Below are 15,910 nucleotides of genomic sequence, written 5' to 3' on the forward strand. Positions count from 1 at the left end.
TTAAGGTGCTCAAGGGCCAGTACAATTTGGGTGAAAAGGCGAACTGCTTAAACAGCAGCCCTCGCTAGCGGCTGGGGCGACAGGTGCAATATTTCCTCCGGTACCGCAAGGGCCGCTAGGAGCGAGTCCAGTGCGTGAGGCCTCTCTCTCCCGCCGCTCGTCTCTGTGGTTCCTCCCCCTCCCTAAGCCGTGGGTGGGAGGGCGAGGACGCCGCCAGTACGCGTGCGCGCTCTGTAGGTGCAGCTAGTCTGCGTGCGTGAGTGGGAGGTGGCAGGCCTGTCTCCGGCCTTCTCCGCTGACTGTTCCAGCGCGTCTCCAGTCATGAGCCGGTTTGGTACGCGGTTAATGGGAGTCACGGCGACCCCGCCGCCGCCACCGAAAGCTCGCAGTAACGAAAACCTCGACAAAATTGATATGTCTTTGGGTGAGGAGCCGAGTCGGACCGGGTTGGAGTCGGGGGAAGTGTGGGTGGAACCAAGTACCGCGGTTTGTGGGGGTAGGGGCGGTTGGCCGTAGTTGTCGATCGAGTTTTCTTGCGGGTGGGCGGAACCAAGAGAGAGCCGGTGGGGACTGGGCAGCGCTGTCGGTGTCGCGGTCGAGCCTGAGGGCCCGGGGCGTCCCCTTCGCGGGGCTGTGCCTGAGGCGGGCGGGTGGGGGCATTTCGGGCCCGGAGGTTGGGAGGGTCGAGGGGTGCGGACCCTCTTTCCCCCTAGAGGGGCGCTACCACTCGCGGGTGACCCCAGCTCTTTGTGAGGAAAACTCGGAGGGTTTCGTCTCCAGCGTGTGCGCTGTGGGCGTTATCAGGGAAGTGAGGGCAAGGATCCGAGGAGCGACCCTTTCTGAGGAAAGCTCTTCCGGAGCCCGGCTGGGGCTGCGTTCGATTGGATTGGGGTTCCAGGAAGGGCCGGTTGGGCATTTTGTGCGCCCGGGCCTACGCCTGGCCCCGTGCGGGCAGCGTAAAGACGCCCCAGGAGTTGGCGTTTTCTGACGGGCTCTTGACAGAAAGAAAAGATCGTTAGGAAGGACTTCATCGGATGTTGTTGTGTTAGGCTGTGCTTGGGGAGAAGCCCATTCTTCTCACCTAAGCCTCCGAGTTAGCAAGTTGGAAAAAAAACGAAGCGAAAACCAGAGGCGAGACTTGCATAGGTTGACGGGAGAGCCAGGTAAAGCATGGGGACTGGAAGAGTGAGGTGGTTTTGGTGACGATTAGGAAGAGCAGGTTTGGTGAAAAATCCGGATCTAACACTACTGAGGCACTAGTTTCTGTGTTTGACGTGGTTGGTTTAAAAGTAATTGCACTTCTGTCAGGATTCAGGTTATGGTATTAGATGTGGTTAGCTCTGCCTGCTCCTCCTGTGGCCTACAGTTTTTCGGGTATTTGAAAAGTACCTGACTAGTGAATACAGATGTGTAACTTTTCCGGGGACGGTATTTTTCTCTTTTGTTGTGATTCTTCTGCAGTTTTTAGCCAAAAGTAGAGAACTCTTGGTCTCCATAATTACCACAATTTGGAACCCAATGTATGAATTAAGCAAATCATCCGAAATCATAGGTTTGATTTCAAGTCTTACCTTGCGGCTCGTCAGTACTGACCTCTAAAGAAATGAGAAATCTTTAAACTAAGAGCAAGAAAAAAATATAATAACAAATGTTTGTTGAGTGCTTATTACATGCCAGGCACTGGGCTAAGTATTTTATATGTGTTAAATTATCTTGATGATAACCCTGTGTGGTATATACTCCTAATGATAAAGAGCATGGAATTCAGAAGATCCCACTCAGTTCAAATCCTGCCCATGCCACTTATTAGCCTTGTGATCTTGGGCAGATTACTTTTCAGTGCCTCATCTATAAGAACATGTTGGTAATAATAGTGCTCCTTTACCTCAGACGGTTGGTCCAAGTATTAAATGAATCAATAGATGTATATAATCTGCTTAGAATGGTACACAGTACTGTATTTACATATATTCACACACAGCATATAAGCCGTTGTTATTCCTATTTTATAAAACCTGAGGTGTAGAGAAATTAAATAACTTGCCCAAAGTCATACAAGTAAGTGATGGAGTCAGAATTTCAGTCTGGCTCTAGAGCACGAAGCTACAGATGTTGTAGGAAGTGTTAGACATGTATTTTCATAACCAATACATTTCTTATTTCTAGGGTTTTTGTTGTATTTATGTGTGGTGATGAGGATGTTCAGGTGAAGAAAACTGAGAGATAATTCTGTTTGAAGGTAGAAGTGAAGCGCAGTGGGTAGCTAGAATAGAGTTTGGTCTCTTCCCTTAGAACATACAGCATTCTGTCAGGTGTCTTTTTTTTTTTTTAAGTGAGAATTTTACAGATGTGATGAAGAGACATCTATTTTAGATAAGAATGATGCTTTGTAAATACTCCATTTTATCAGGTCTTTAGAGGTTTTAGAATCTAATTTTTTTGTTTTGTTTTGAATCATGACTCTATCAGGTTTTATGAATATTCATATAGAATTATCTATCAAGGTTAGCAATAGCTGGTCACAGTGTAGCTCAGCTTCTTAATTGAAAATGGGTGTTATAATATTTATTTCGTAGACTTTTTGTGAGAATTGAATGAATACCGGTTTTCAGAACAATCCTGTTAGTTACTACTGTTAATATTATCATGTATATACCCCTGTTTTTTATAAAAGTAGCTCATCATAATGGATTTTTTAAAAACATTTTTTATTGAGGTATAGTCATTTTACAATGTTGTGATAAATTCCAGTGTAGAGCACAATTTTTCAGTTATATATGAACATACATACATTCGTTGTCGCATTCTCTTTCGCTGTGAGCCACCACAAGATCCTGTATATATTTCCCTGTGCTACACAGTGCAACCTTGTTTGTCTATTCTACATTTTGAAATCCCAGTCTGTCCCTTCCCACCCCCCCGTCCCCCTGGCAACCACAAGTTTATAGTCTATGTCTGTGAGTCTGTTTCTGTTTTGTATTTATGTTTTTGTTTTTGTTTTTGTTTTAGATTCCACATATGAGCGATCTCACATGGTATTGTTCTTTCTCTTTCTGGCTTATTTCACTTAGAATGATATTCTCCCGGAACATCCATGTTGCTGCAAATGGTGTTATGTTGTCGGTTTTTATGGCTGAATAATATTCCATTGTATAAATGCACCACATCTTCTTTATCCAGTCCTCTGTCGATGGATATTTAGGCTGTTTCCGAATCTTGGCTATTGTAAATAGTGCTGCTATGAACATTGGGGTGCAGGTGTCATTTTGAAGTAGGGTTCCTTCTGGATATATGCCTAGGAGCAGGATTCCTGGGTCATATGGTAAGTCTATTTCTAGTCTTTTGAGGAATCTCCATACTGTTTTCCACAGTGGCTGCACCAAACTGCATTCCCATGAGCAGTGTACGAGGGTTCCCTTTTCTCCACAGCCTCTCCAGCATTTGTCGTTTGTGGACTTTTTTGAATGATGGCCATTCTGACTGGTGTGAGGTGATACCTCATTGTAGTTTTGATTCGCATTTCTCTGTTAATTAGTGATATTGAGCATTTTTTCATGTGCCTATTAATCATTTGTATTTCTTCCTTGGAGAATTGCTTGTTTAGGTCTTCTGCCCATTTTTGGATTGGGTTGTTTTTTTTTTCTTATTAAGTTGTATGAGCTGCTTATATATTCTGGAGATCAAGCCTTTGTCGGTTTCATGATTTGCAAAACTTTCTCCCATTCCGTAGGTTGTCATTTTGTTTTACTTATGGTTTCCTTTGCTGTGCAGAAGCTTGTAAGTTTAATGAGATCCCATTTGTTTATTCTTACTTTTATTTCTATTTCTTGGGTAGACTGCCCTAGGAGAGCATTTTTGAGATGTATGTGAGATAATGTTTTGCCTATATTTTCTTCTAGGAGGTTTATTGTATCTTGTCTTATGTTTAAGTCTTTGATCCATTTTGAGTTTATTTTTGTGTATGGTGTAAGGGAGTGTTCTAGCTTCATTGCTTTACATGCTGCTGTCCAGTTTTCCCAACACCATTTGCTGAAGAGACTGTCTTTATTCCATTGTATATTATTGCCTCCTTTGTCGAAGATTAGTTGACCAGAAGTTTGTGGGTTCATTTCTGGGCTCCCTGTTCTGTTCCATTCATCTATATGTCTGTTTTTGTACCAGTACCATGCTGTCTTGATTACTGTGGCTCTGTAATTTTGTCTGAAGTCTGGGATAGTTATTCCTCCAGCTTCTTTCTTTTCCTTCAGTAGATTTTTTTCTTTTGATGCCTACCCTATTTACTCCTTGTTTAGGAAAAAGCCATTTCCTTCTTTTAGATTGGAAGAATCCTGTCATAATAGCTCTATTTAACTTGAGTTAAATAATAAAATGTTTACAAAACATAATTTTATATTTTATATGCTTTGCTACTTTTAATTTTTAATTATGTTTATACTCTATAGTGCTCTAGTTTTAAAACAACCTGGTTAGTCAAAATTATACTTGTGCCCCGCCCACCCCCCCTTTTTTGGTGGTCTCCAAACCAAATTCATTTTTAAGAGATACTGTCATGTCTCTGAGATTTCAAGTAGCACCTTGTTAAAGGAAAGTAGTGTTTCAAAAGTAGTGTCTTTCTAACTATTCCCTTTCTGCTCACTGGTAATTTAAGATGTTCATGCAACTGATATTTATGAAATCTCTATTTTGTAAAAAAATGTTTTTTGAGTGTCTTAACTTTGATGAGCTTTTTTGTAGTTGAAGGATTGTTCCTTAGGAAGATCAAAGAAAGATCAAAGAACAAACTATTTTGGGGAGATTTGAATTATTTTATACAATATTTGTTTGAATGTGATTAAGAGTCTTAAAGATTACAGATAGGTGAGGTAGAGTAGTAATATGTAATGTATAAAAAAGATCCCTGTAGTTTATATTTCCTTCTTTGACTTCAAAAAAGACTAGTTATATTGATATAGTTGTTAGATTATTTGTATTTATAGCAGTTTGGAAGAAATAACAGGTTAGTTAGTTTTGTGAATTTTATTAAGTTGTTGATCGCTTTCAGTTTCTTTGGTTTATTTGTTGTATTTTCAATTACCAAAATTAATATTGGAGTTGGGAATTTGGAGAAATCTTCTTAAATGAGTATTTTTGTCTTTTAGTAACCTCCTTTTAACAGATGTATACAGGAATCTGGAGTACATTTTGTTTCCTGATCTTTACACTGTTCTGTTGTGCTATTACAGCAGGGTGATGTTTGTAAATTACCTTGGGGCAGTTTGAAATGTTTTTGGAAATAATGGGACTTAGAGATCAATGTGGAAAGAAAAATAAGGTAACCCTGACTTGCTTTGCTAGAGGAGCGGAGAACTAACCAATAGTTTATTTGTTTTTGGTACTATACCTTTATGATGGTATTTGTTTAATTTTGTATTTACTATTTACATGTCTGTTTCCGTCACTAATTTTAAACTTACTGAGAGCAGGAATCATATTTTACTTTTGTTTCTGTTACAGTACAGCCTGACACATATATTCATTGCACATAGTATATACTCAATAAATATTTGCTGAATTGAGATGAACTTAGAAATCTAATCTTTTATTGAATGACTTATTTTTTGACTGCCAGTGGTTTTATTGAAAGGGTCATCTTTAAAAAGTGGAAACTTCTGTGATTATGGAAAGTAAATATGAGTAATTTTTGTAAGCAGGCTTTTGCTTATTTACATTTATCAGGGATAACAGAAATCTTCATTAATTGGTTGATCTGCTTTGAGCTATTGATTTGAACTTTTCCTTCAAAACTTTCTTCAGTGCTGCAAGTGTTTTGGCTGATTTGAGCTTTTTATATACTTTTAATTATTATCCTCTTATGGAAGTGCTTTCAAAATAGAAAAGGAGTTAGGGGCATAGGAAATCTATTAACTAGAAAACAAGACTGAGTAATTGAGTCATTGAATTAAAATGAAAATAATCATTACATTTCCTCTATCACAGATGATATCATCAAGTTGAATCGAAAGGAAGGAAAGAAGCAGAATTTCCCGAGGCTAAATAGAAGACTCCAGCAAAGTGGTGCCCGGCAATTCAGGATGAGAGTCCGATGGGGACTTCAACAGAATTCTGGTAAGTTTTGCAAGTAAGTTTTAATAAAAAGCTATTACTTGTAGGTTCATAGTATACTAACTTTGATACATACTTAAAACGTGGAGGAAACATACCAGTACCCTTTGTTTGTGATTTGTATTTACTCAGGGTTTTGTTTAATCTTAAAATCTGCTAAAAATTCAAGTTAACTTAAATAGATGATAACACTTTCTTAGAAACATCAGGTCATTTTAAAGTAACCTCTGGGCTATAGATTTGTAAAGAATCTTACGTATCATGAAATCTTATCTCCTTCTTAGTTACATGTTCATTTAACAATCTGTCTGATAAGTGACTGTAATTCCAGTTTAAATATATTTGATGAAAGAGTATACCACCTCACAAGGTAACTTTTTCCATTATTGGAGACAGCACTGTTCACTAGACAATTCTCTTGACTTAAATCTTGCCTTTCTGTTAATTCTACAGAGTTATAGAAAGCAAACTCCCTTTTCTGTATGAAAACATTTTAAATATGTGGAAGCTATTATTCTGCATAGAAAATGAGTTCTAGGTTATTCATCTTATCATCCAGGACCTTTGAAATTTTTAAATCCTCCGAAGATGACACAGAATTGGAACTCTACATATACAGTTATTTTTGGTAATCTAGAAGCTTATTTATTTAGAACATCTTCTTCCAAAATGGACTTAGGGCAGTAACTGAACACTATTAATTATATATGACTTATTAACTTTTTTAGCAGTTACATCAGCATTTTTAAATAAATCTTTGTTGAGATTTAAAAAATTCTAGATCTTTTTTATATATATGAAAAAATGTTTGATAAACTAATTCCTAAGCTGATTTTTATCCTGTATGTTAAAGAACATAAAAAATAATCTCCAAGTGATTGAACATAATTAATTCAATTAATTCTATGTTTAGCAGTTAATATACCAACATATCCTCAAAATATGTCTATAATTAAAATTAAATGCTACAAGAATTTTTATTCCTCCCTAATAATTTCTTGAATAGCTGAACTCAAGTGAGTAAATTTTGTGACAGGTATTTAGCTATAGAAAATTAATATTTAATTCTAGTGATTTATACTTAAAAGTTTCCTTATAAATGTTATTCAGTGTACCATAATTTACATATGATTTGTTTTGAAATAATTTTATTTATTTATTTTAATTGCGTGTTAAATACCCAGTGAATGCTCTGAACTGACCAGGTTCTCAGGATATGTAAAGATGTAGTCTCATACTTCATGGAATTTCTAGGAATAGAGATAAGATAGAAAACATAGAGTTGAGAAGTGTCAAAAGAGAAATACTTTTAGTACTGTCAGATTTTAGATAGGGATTTTATGCTAACAACATCAGTGGTGATTTAATGGATAAGATGAAATAGAATCTGAATCAAAAAAGCTTTCCTTTTTCGGGAATTATAATCTGAGCCTTGAGCTAACTGATACCTCGGGGCAGTTTAGGATCTTCTGAGATTGAATTTATACTTGTATGTTCTCCATTTACATGTGACGGCCTAAAATAGAACAGCTGCTGCTGTGACTAAATGTGCAGAGAGATATGGGATTGTCTTAAGCTCTGGTTAGGAATAATTCAGATTTCTACATTGTAATGTCACTGAGGATGTTAGCTTGAGGTAAGAGAACGAATAGCACAGAGAGCCTTTGGCATATACTCAATAAATTCTTTTTGATGGCTGAGCAAATAAGTGAATAAAGTCTTCCAAATTCTGTGCCTGAAATATAGTTTTTCACTCAGTAAATACTTGCACAACCTAGATGTTCTCCAGGGATGGAATACTATACAACAATAGTTCTCAAAGTGTTGTCCAGAGACCCCGGGGAATCCCTAAGATTCAAGGGGTCCACAAGTTCAAAACTATTTCTATAATAATACTAAGATATATTAATTGTGTTTTCAGCCTTATTCTCTCATGAATGTATAATGAACTTTTCTGAAGTCTACATGACGTGTGATAATTCAAACAGTTTGGATACAGAAGCAGAAATGAGAATCTTATCTTTTATTAAGCCAAACACTAAAGAGATTTGCAAAAATGTGAAACAGTGCTACTCTTCCTATTAAATATTTTTGTTTGTTTAGGGAAAATAATAGTTATTTTTTGTTAAAAAATATGTTATTAGCCCTATATCTGGTGAGTTTATTGTTTTAATAAAATAACAAATAGTTTTTAAATGTCATAGTTTTTGTTTGTAGTATGGTAAATATCAATAAACATAAACTCACAGAAGCAAAAACTCTTTGGGGTCCTCAGTAATTTTTAAGAGTATAAAGAAGACCTGAGACCAAAAAGTTTGAGAATGCTATTTCTTTTAGAGGTAGAAGAGACGAGAGTATATGTGGGCTATTTTGAGAAGGAGCCAGTAACATGATTACATACACTCTGTGATACATTTTCCAGAAAATCCCTCAAATCTTCATGTAAGTGATCAGGCTATAGAAAGTACTGAGGCAAGTGGATATGTTTGTGAAAGAAATTCATGAAGGGATTGGGCTAAGGATTCAGAGGAAACTTTAGCCTTAGATCATGGCTCTGCCATTTACTAACTGACCTCTGGGTAATCATTGTTCTACATCTCACTTTGCTCACTTTTTCAAAATGGAGATATTAGCATCAGCTTCATCAAGTTCTCATTTAAATTAAGGTACTCAGCACAATGCCTAGAGCTTTATAAATTAGTGGAGCTTTATAAATTAGTCTGATGCGCTGGCTGCACTCCATTGCTACTAAACCAGAATCTGTAGAAATAAGGCCTAGGGATTTTTTTTTTTAGCTCCATATGTGCTTTTGATACATAGCTATTGTGTTAAACTGCTGCTCCAGTGGAGGTGAAAATGAAAGATCTTCATAGAGGTAGTAGTTGAAGTAATGAGAATGAAGGTACTCTGGAAAAACAGAAGAGAACTTTTTAAGGGGTTAAATGGGTGAAAACTAAGAAAAGACTATTGCATGAAACATGGCAATGAAAGGGTAAAAAATAGAACCATTGCTAAAACTGAGATATAGTTAGTGAAGTTTGTTCAAAGATAGAAAAGGAGGGAGGAAGAACGGATAATCCAGGCTTGCTAGAAGATAGAGGAGAAGAAGCCACTGACAAGAAAGGAAGAAGAATATGGGAGAAAGGGTGATGACTATGGGAATGTCTATAACAGTCAGAAATAGAAGGGACCCAGGAATAGAATTCTATCCCATACTTTTCTCCTTTTAACCAGCTTTATTCTTGTTAGATTTTTTTCATGAGTCTTTCTCATATAAGATTAAAATTTTAGTATAATAGTTGATTCTTCCTCTTTTTAAACTTTCTCTTAGCTCTACTGATTCATTCATATTTTTTGTAAATTCTTTGTTCCTCACCCAGTCTCTTATGCTGAGTGTTGCAGTTGCATCTGAAATGGTCTCACTACCTTCTCTCTTCTTTCATTCATTAGAAGGTACTGCTTCTAGACTGATGTAGTCTGATCATGAATTCTGTGACCTCCACCCCATTCCTTGTCAAGTGTAGTCTTTATCCACACTTACTCCACCCCATTCCTTGTCAAGTGTAGTCTTTATCCACACTTAACAGCGCTGTGATTTGCACCCACCACGTCCATTCACTTCTTATCCTTTTCCCTAGACTGTCTCTCAATATCTGTGGTTGCCCATTTCTTTGTACTTGTCACTTTGTCTATCTTCCTATTCACAGTTTGTCCATTGTGTAATAACTAGCTCAGAACCTGCTTTTTCTGTAATAGTTTTTTTTTTCTCTTTGGAAATGTACCATACATTATATTCTGCCTTTTATTATTCTTTAGCTTTTTATATATAACAGTTTGGAAACATGTTCAGTTTTTGGAGCCACACAAACTTGCACCATAGATCATGGCTCTGCCATTTACTAACTGACCTCTGGGTAATCATAGTTCTACATCTGTTTTGCTCACTTTTTCAAAATGGATATATTAGCATCAACTTCATCAAGTTCTCATTTAAATTAAGGTACTCAGCACAATGCCTAGTTCAGTTAATGGTAGCTGCTTCATTTAATATAACTCAAAATAGCAAGTAGTTGTAGATTTAATTTAAATATACAAGTTTCTCTAATAGGCTTAATCTTTGTTTGGTTGCTGTTCTAGAAGGAAATCAAACATAGAGCAGCAGTAATTTGATTTTAACATTTTATAAAAGTATACCTTTATTGCTTTTTTCCTAATTATAAAAGTAATAAAATCAGTACCTTTAGTACTGAGGCAGAGCACCCAAGAAAGGAACAAATCTGGAAGAACTCCCTGCCACACTGAATTGCCATGCTGGTGGAACTCACTGGAAAGTGATCTGTAAGGATGATGGAGCTTAAATTCATTGGAGAATGAGCAGGGCCAGAATTAGAGTGATGCCTAGGACTGGATCTACATAGATGCCTAGGGCCTAACATTTAAGGCGTCACTCACTCTCAGATTTTGTGCCCTAGGCGCCTCTCTTGCCTCACCATAGTCTCAGCTGGCGGGGGAGGGATAATGAGTGCCACTGGGTATCCTATGCCACAGGAACAAGCCTTGAGGTGCACACTGGAACCTGGAAGAAAAGCTCCTTCTTCTTCTAGAGTCCCTCCAGCGCCCTCTGCTGACAAAGCTTAACATCATGCCAGCTGGTAAGAGAAATGTTCCAGCAACAGAAGCCGGGCAGTAAAGAGTGAATTGGGAACTGAAAGACAATAAACTGGTAAATGGTTCAACCATGGTAATGTTTATAGGTATTCCTGATTGTCATGTTGAATTCTGGTCTCAAAGTGGATACACCACACTAAAGCGTTCTGGAAGTAGATAAACTTGAGAATGACATATACATAATTATCTGTGTCTTATGAGAGTCATCGCACACATTGGTCCTGAGAAATTCTACAATAAAGAAAACTATTTTAACTTCATGTAGTTTGTGAAATAAGTTGAAAGATGTATTACAATATTGCAGGTGTATAGTATGCAAGATACCATTCTAAAGACATTACCGCCAAAATTAGAATTAAGATAAGAATGCCTAGTATCACAGTTATTACTTAGCATAGTTCTTTGGAATTTCTGGCCATTGCATTAAGAAATAAAAGAATTTGAGGTGTAATTGTTGGAAGGAAGAAAACATCATTCGTGAGTAATATGACTGTCATTCAGAAATCCCAAGAAAATAATTTGAAAAAATGTTAGAACTAATAAGTGAATTCAAGGGGATGGCCAATTAAAAGATGTCAATTAAAACCCCATAGCCTTCTATATTCCCAGGAATGCCAATATGAAAATTATTAATAGGTAAGGGATCTTTTTGTGATTGACAACAAATGTATAAAATACCTAGTAATAAGCTTAACAAGAACTGTGCAAGACCTATGGGAGGAAAAGCTTGAAACTTTACTAAGCCAAATTTGTCACAAAAGAAGACTTGAATAAGTGGAAAGATAAAACATATTCCTGAAAATTATAAAGATATTAATTCTTGAAAAATTAATTATAAATTTGAAATAATTCTTCTATCAAAGCATCAAAGGTAATTAGAATTTGACCCTAGAAAACTGATTTATGAACATGACAGTTTGTGAATGGAATAATACAGACAGCCAAAAAACACATGTAAAATGTTCATTCTCACTAGTATGCTACCAAATAAGACACGTTTTTTCCCCAAATGCTAAGTGATAAAGATTAAACAGGATAACATTCAGAGTAGTCAATGATATGGAAAGAGTGTCACCCTTATGTTTCTGGAAATATAAATAAATATATTCATTCTGGAAGGAATTTTTATAATATGAATCAAAATCCATAAGGATTTGCTTTAATCTTTGATACAGCATTTCAACCTTTGGAAATTTATATATTGAGGAAATAGTCATGAAAATGTTAACTGTAGTGTTATTGTAATGTTATTTATAGTATGTAACATTAGGAGTAATTTAAGTGACTAGTATGAGTATAAAAGACATGGGATTAATTTTCATAATATAGTGTTAATGTAGACTACAAGGTAGTATGTGGAGTATGAAATGTGGTTGCTAGAAGATTGACTCAATTTACCTTCTAGGCACTTGGTACTACAAAATTGTCAATTACCTCATATAGTAGTCTTGAATTGCTTAAAAACACTTGAAACTAAAAGTGTTAACTTGAAATGTATGTATACAAGTAAAAGACTAGAAAAACATAGATTATTAGTAGTAGTTATCTCTAGGCAGTGGGCTAATGGTGGTGGCTTTTATTTTCTTATTTGTATTTTATATGGTTTTAAGATTTTTCAATGAATATGTTTACTTTTTCATAGTTAGAACAAAGTATTTAAATAGATAAGATACATGATGGAAAAGCAAAGTCGGAAATGTCACATACTATAGAGATTAAAATATAGTATCTATTGGAACTTACCTGGGGACTTGCAGAAGCAGTTTGAATACAGTATGACTGAAAATAAAGAAGCCAGATAGTAAATAAGAGATGAGGTAGTGATTCCACTCTAGATCAGTGCCATCCAACAAATAAAATGTGAGCCATGTATTAATAATATTTTTTATTTGACCATATATATCTAAAATATTGTAACTTATGATTAATATAAAACTATTAATGAAGTATTATACATTCTTTTATTATATCTCAGTTCAGACTAGTCATACGTCAAGTACTCAGTAACCACATTTGGTTTGAGGCTACCACATTGCACAAGGAAAGTTGAGGCTGTCGTGTTTGTTGAGAAAATAATGCCAGAGAGAGGATAGCTAGTGGGGAAATGTGAGAATCCTCTAGTCTTTTGCAGTCCATTATAGCAACAGAATTCTTTCCAGTACAGCTTGTTGTCTCTTTAAAGATGAAATATTTTATGTAATTTTAAAGAAACGTATATTAATAGTAATATGAGAAATATATAAATAATAAATAAAAAAGTAAAGCACTCATATCTTTCACCTTGCTTAGAAATAGAATATCCTGTGACCCCTGTGCCACTCACTTGTATTCTTAGATTACTTTTTCTTCTTTTTTTTTTTCCCTCTCCTACAGGTTTTGGTAAGAATAATCTGAGCCGTAGAGGAAGAGTGATGCCTGGAAAGAGACGTCCTTATGGAGTTATCACTGGCCTTGCAGCTAGGAAAGCAACTGGAATTCGAAAAGGAATTAGTCCTATGAATCGACCACTTCTAAGTGACAAGGTAGGATGATGATGAATCCTGAGTCCGAAACCCTTTTCCTTATAAATGAATCTTTATACAAAACAGACTCAAAGATGTAGAAAACAAACTTACACTTACTAAAGGGGAAAGGGGGGGGGGATAAATAAGGAGTATAGGATTAACAGATATAAACTACAATACATAAAATAGATAAGCAAAAAGAATTTACTGTATAGCACAGGGAACAATATTCAATATCTTGTAACAACATATAATGGAAAATAATCTGAAAAAATGTATATATGTAATTGAATCACTGAAACTAACAATATTATAAATCAGCTATAATTCAATTAAAAAAAAACACTTTTCCATTTATTCATACTAATATTTCTGTGAATGAGCTTGAGAGAGTATTTTATTTGAATGTTCTGATTTTCACAATGTAGTACTTTGGGGTTTATATAAAAAATTTAATAACTAAGTAAAAATCATTGCCATTCATGAAGAATATCTAAATTACCACATTTTCAAATATAAAATTTTTTTTCCAGGTTCCTGACTTTCCCTGTGTGTGTGTGTGTTTGTGTTGTGTGTGTGTATGTATGTTTGCAGTTTTTAACATGTTATTAAAGTATAATTTTATAATATAAAATTTATTTTAACTATACAATTTAGTGAAATTTTAGAAAACTTAGAATTGTACAGTCATCACAATAATCAAATTTTAGAACCTTTCTATCACTCTAAAAAGAAATCTCATGTCCATTCACAGTCATACCCTTTCAGTTGCCTCAGGCAACCACTATTCTGCTTCCTGTAGATTTTCTATAAATTTACCTTTTCTGCACATTTCTTTTTTTTTCATTTTTCAGTTTTACTAGATAGAATTGTTACAGTTTGACTGTGCATATGCAATATATTGCATGTATACATATATACAACATACTGCACATATTTTTTTAAATTTACGTACGTGCACTATTCATTGTTTCTAAGAACATTTAGAGCTTTAGCTTTTTAAACTTACATAGCTACCAAAGGAAATAAAGCCAACCATAAAATAAGAATTAATTCGAAAAGATATATACACCCCACTATTAACAGCAACATTATTTATAATTGCCAAGATATGGAAGCATCCTAAGTGTGCATCAATAGATGAATGGATAAAGAATATGCAGCATATGTATGTAATGGAATACAGCTCACCCATAAGAAAGAAGGATATTTTGCCATTTGCAGCCCTTCATTCACTTTTTTTTCCACTTCAAAAACCAGAATTTTATAACTGACAGTAACATTTCCATTGCATCAAAAACAACAAAATACCTAGAAATAAACTTAACCAAGGAGGTTATCTATGTACTCTGAAAACTGTAAAACATTGATGAAGTAAATTGAAGATAATACAAAGAAATAGAAAGATATCTTGTGCTCTTGGGTTGGAAGAATCAACATCATGAAAATGGCTGTACTACTCAAAGCAATCTACAGATCCAATGCAACCCGTGTCACAGTACTCACATTTTCACAGAACTAGAACAAAGAATTCCAAAATTTATATGGAACTATAAAAGACCCCGAACTGACAAAGCAATCTTTTGTAGGTCTTTTTCTTTCTTTCTTTTTTCTTCTTTTTGTTCTCTTTTCATCTGGTTTGATGACTGGAGAAGTTCCTTTAACATTTGTTGTAAAGCTCGTTTGGTGGTGCTGAATTCTTTTAGCTTTTGTTTATCTGTTAAGCTCTTGATTTCTCCATCAAATCTGAACGAGAGCTTTGCTGGATAGAGTATTCTTGGTTGTAGGTTTTTCCCTTTCATCACTTTAAATATATCTTTCCAGTCCCTTCTGGCCTATAGAGTTTCTACTGAAAAATCAGCTGATAACCTTATAGGAGTTCCCTTGTATGTTATTTGTTGCTTTTCTCTTGCTAATTTTAATATTTTCTCCTTATCCTTAGTTTTTGTCAACATGATGACTATGTGCTTCAGAGTGTTCCTTTTTGGGTTGATCTTGTATGGAACTCTCTGCGCTTCCTGGACTTGGGTGACTGTGTCCTTTCTCAAGTTGGAGACATTTTCAGTTAACTCTCCAAATTTTTTCTCAGGTCCTTTCTCTCTTCTCTTTCTGAGACCCCTATAATGTGAATATTAGTGTGCTTCATGTTGTCCCAGAGTTCTCTTAAACTATCCTCATTTCTTTTCATTCTTTTTTCTTTTTTCTGTTCTGCGGTAATGATTTCCACTAACTTGTCTTCTAGCTCACTGATCTGTCCTTCTGCCTCAGTTATTCTATTCTTGATTCCTTTTAGCGTGTTGTTCATTTCAGTGATTTTATTCTTCAACTCTGGATATTCTTTGTATTTTCCAACTCTTTACTAAAACTTCACTCTATGCATCTATATTCCTCTTGAGTTGTCTGAATATCTTCGCCATCATTACTAGAAACTCTTTCTCAGATACATTGCCTGTCTCCTCATCACTCATTTATTCTTCTAGGATTTTATCTTTGCCTTGGCCTAGGACATAGTCCTCTGTTGCCTCATATTGTTTATCTTTCTTTTTGTATTTTTAGATAGGTTAGTTATGTTTCTCAACCTTGGAGAAATGTCCTATGCATCCCAGCAGTATACTTATCTCTTGTCACCCAAGGGT

The 15,910-nt window shown here is 35.5% G+C and overlaps 1 protein-coding gene across 2 annotated transcripts in view; it reads left to right on the forward strand.

Annotated features, from left to right (window-relative positions):
• The first annotated feature begins 205 nt into the window (after positions 1-205).
• Positions 206-15,910, forward strand: part of FYTTD1 (forty-two-three domain containing 1) — a 32,737-nt gene continuing 17,032 nt past the window's right edge. Inside the window, exons 1-3 of one of the 2 annotated variants that reach the window (XM_006200906.4) lie at positions 206-424; positions 5,977-6,105; positions 13,144-13,292. In XM_006200906.4, coding sequence (XP_006200968.1) covers positions 322-424; positions 5,977-6,105; positions 13,144-13,292 — 381 coding nt within the window. In that variant the 5' untranslated portion in view covers positions 206-321. Of the gene's footprint in view, positions 425-1,022; positions 1,164-5,976; positions 6,106-13,143; positions 13,293-15,910 lie in introns of those variants that run through there. The other variant, XM_015236530.3, reaches the window with a different exon arrangement.

Source organism: Vicugna pacos, chromosome 1 (genome assembly GCF_048564905.1).
Source record: "Vicugna pacos chromosome 1, VicPac4, whole genome shotgun sequence".
Classification (NCBI taxonomy): Eukaryota; Metazoa; Chordata; class Mammalia; order Artiodactyla; family Camelidae; genus Vicugna; species Vicugna pacos.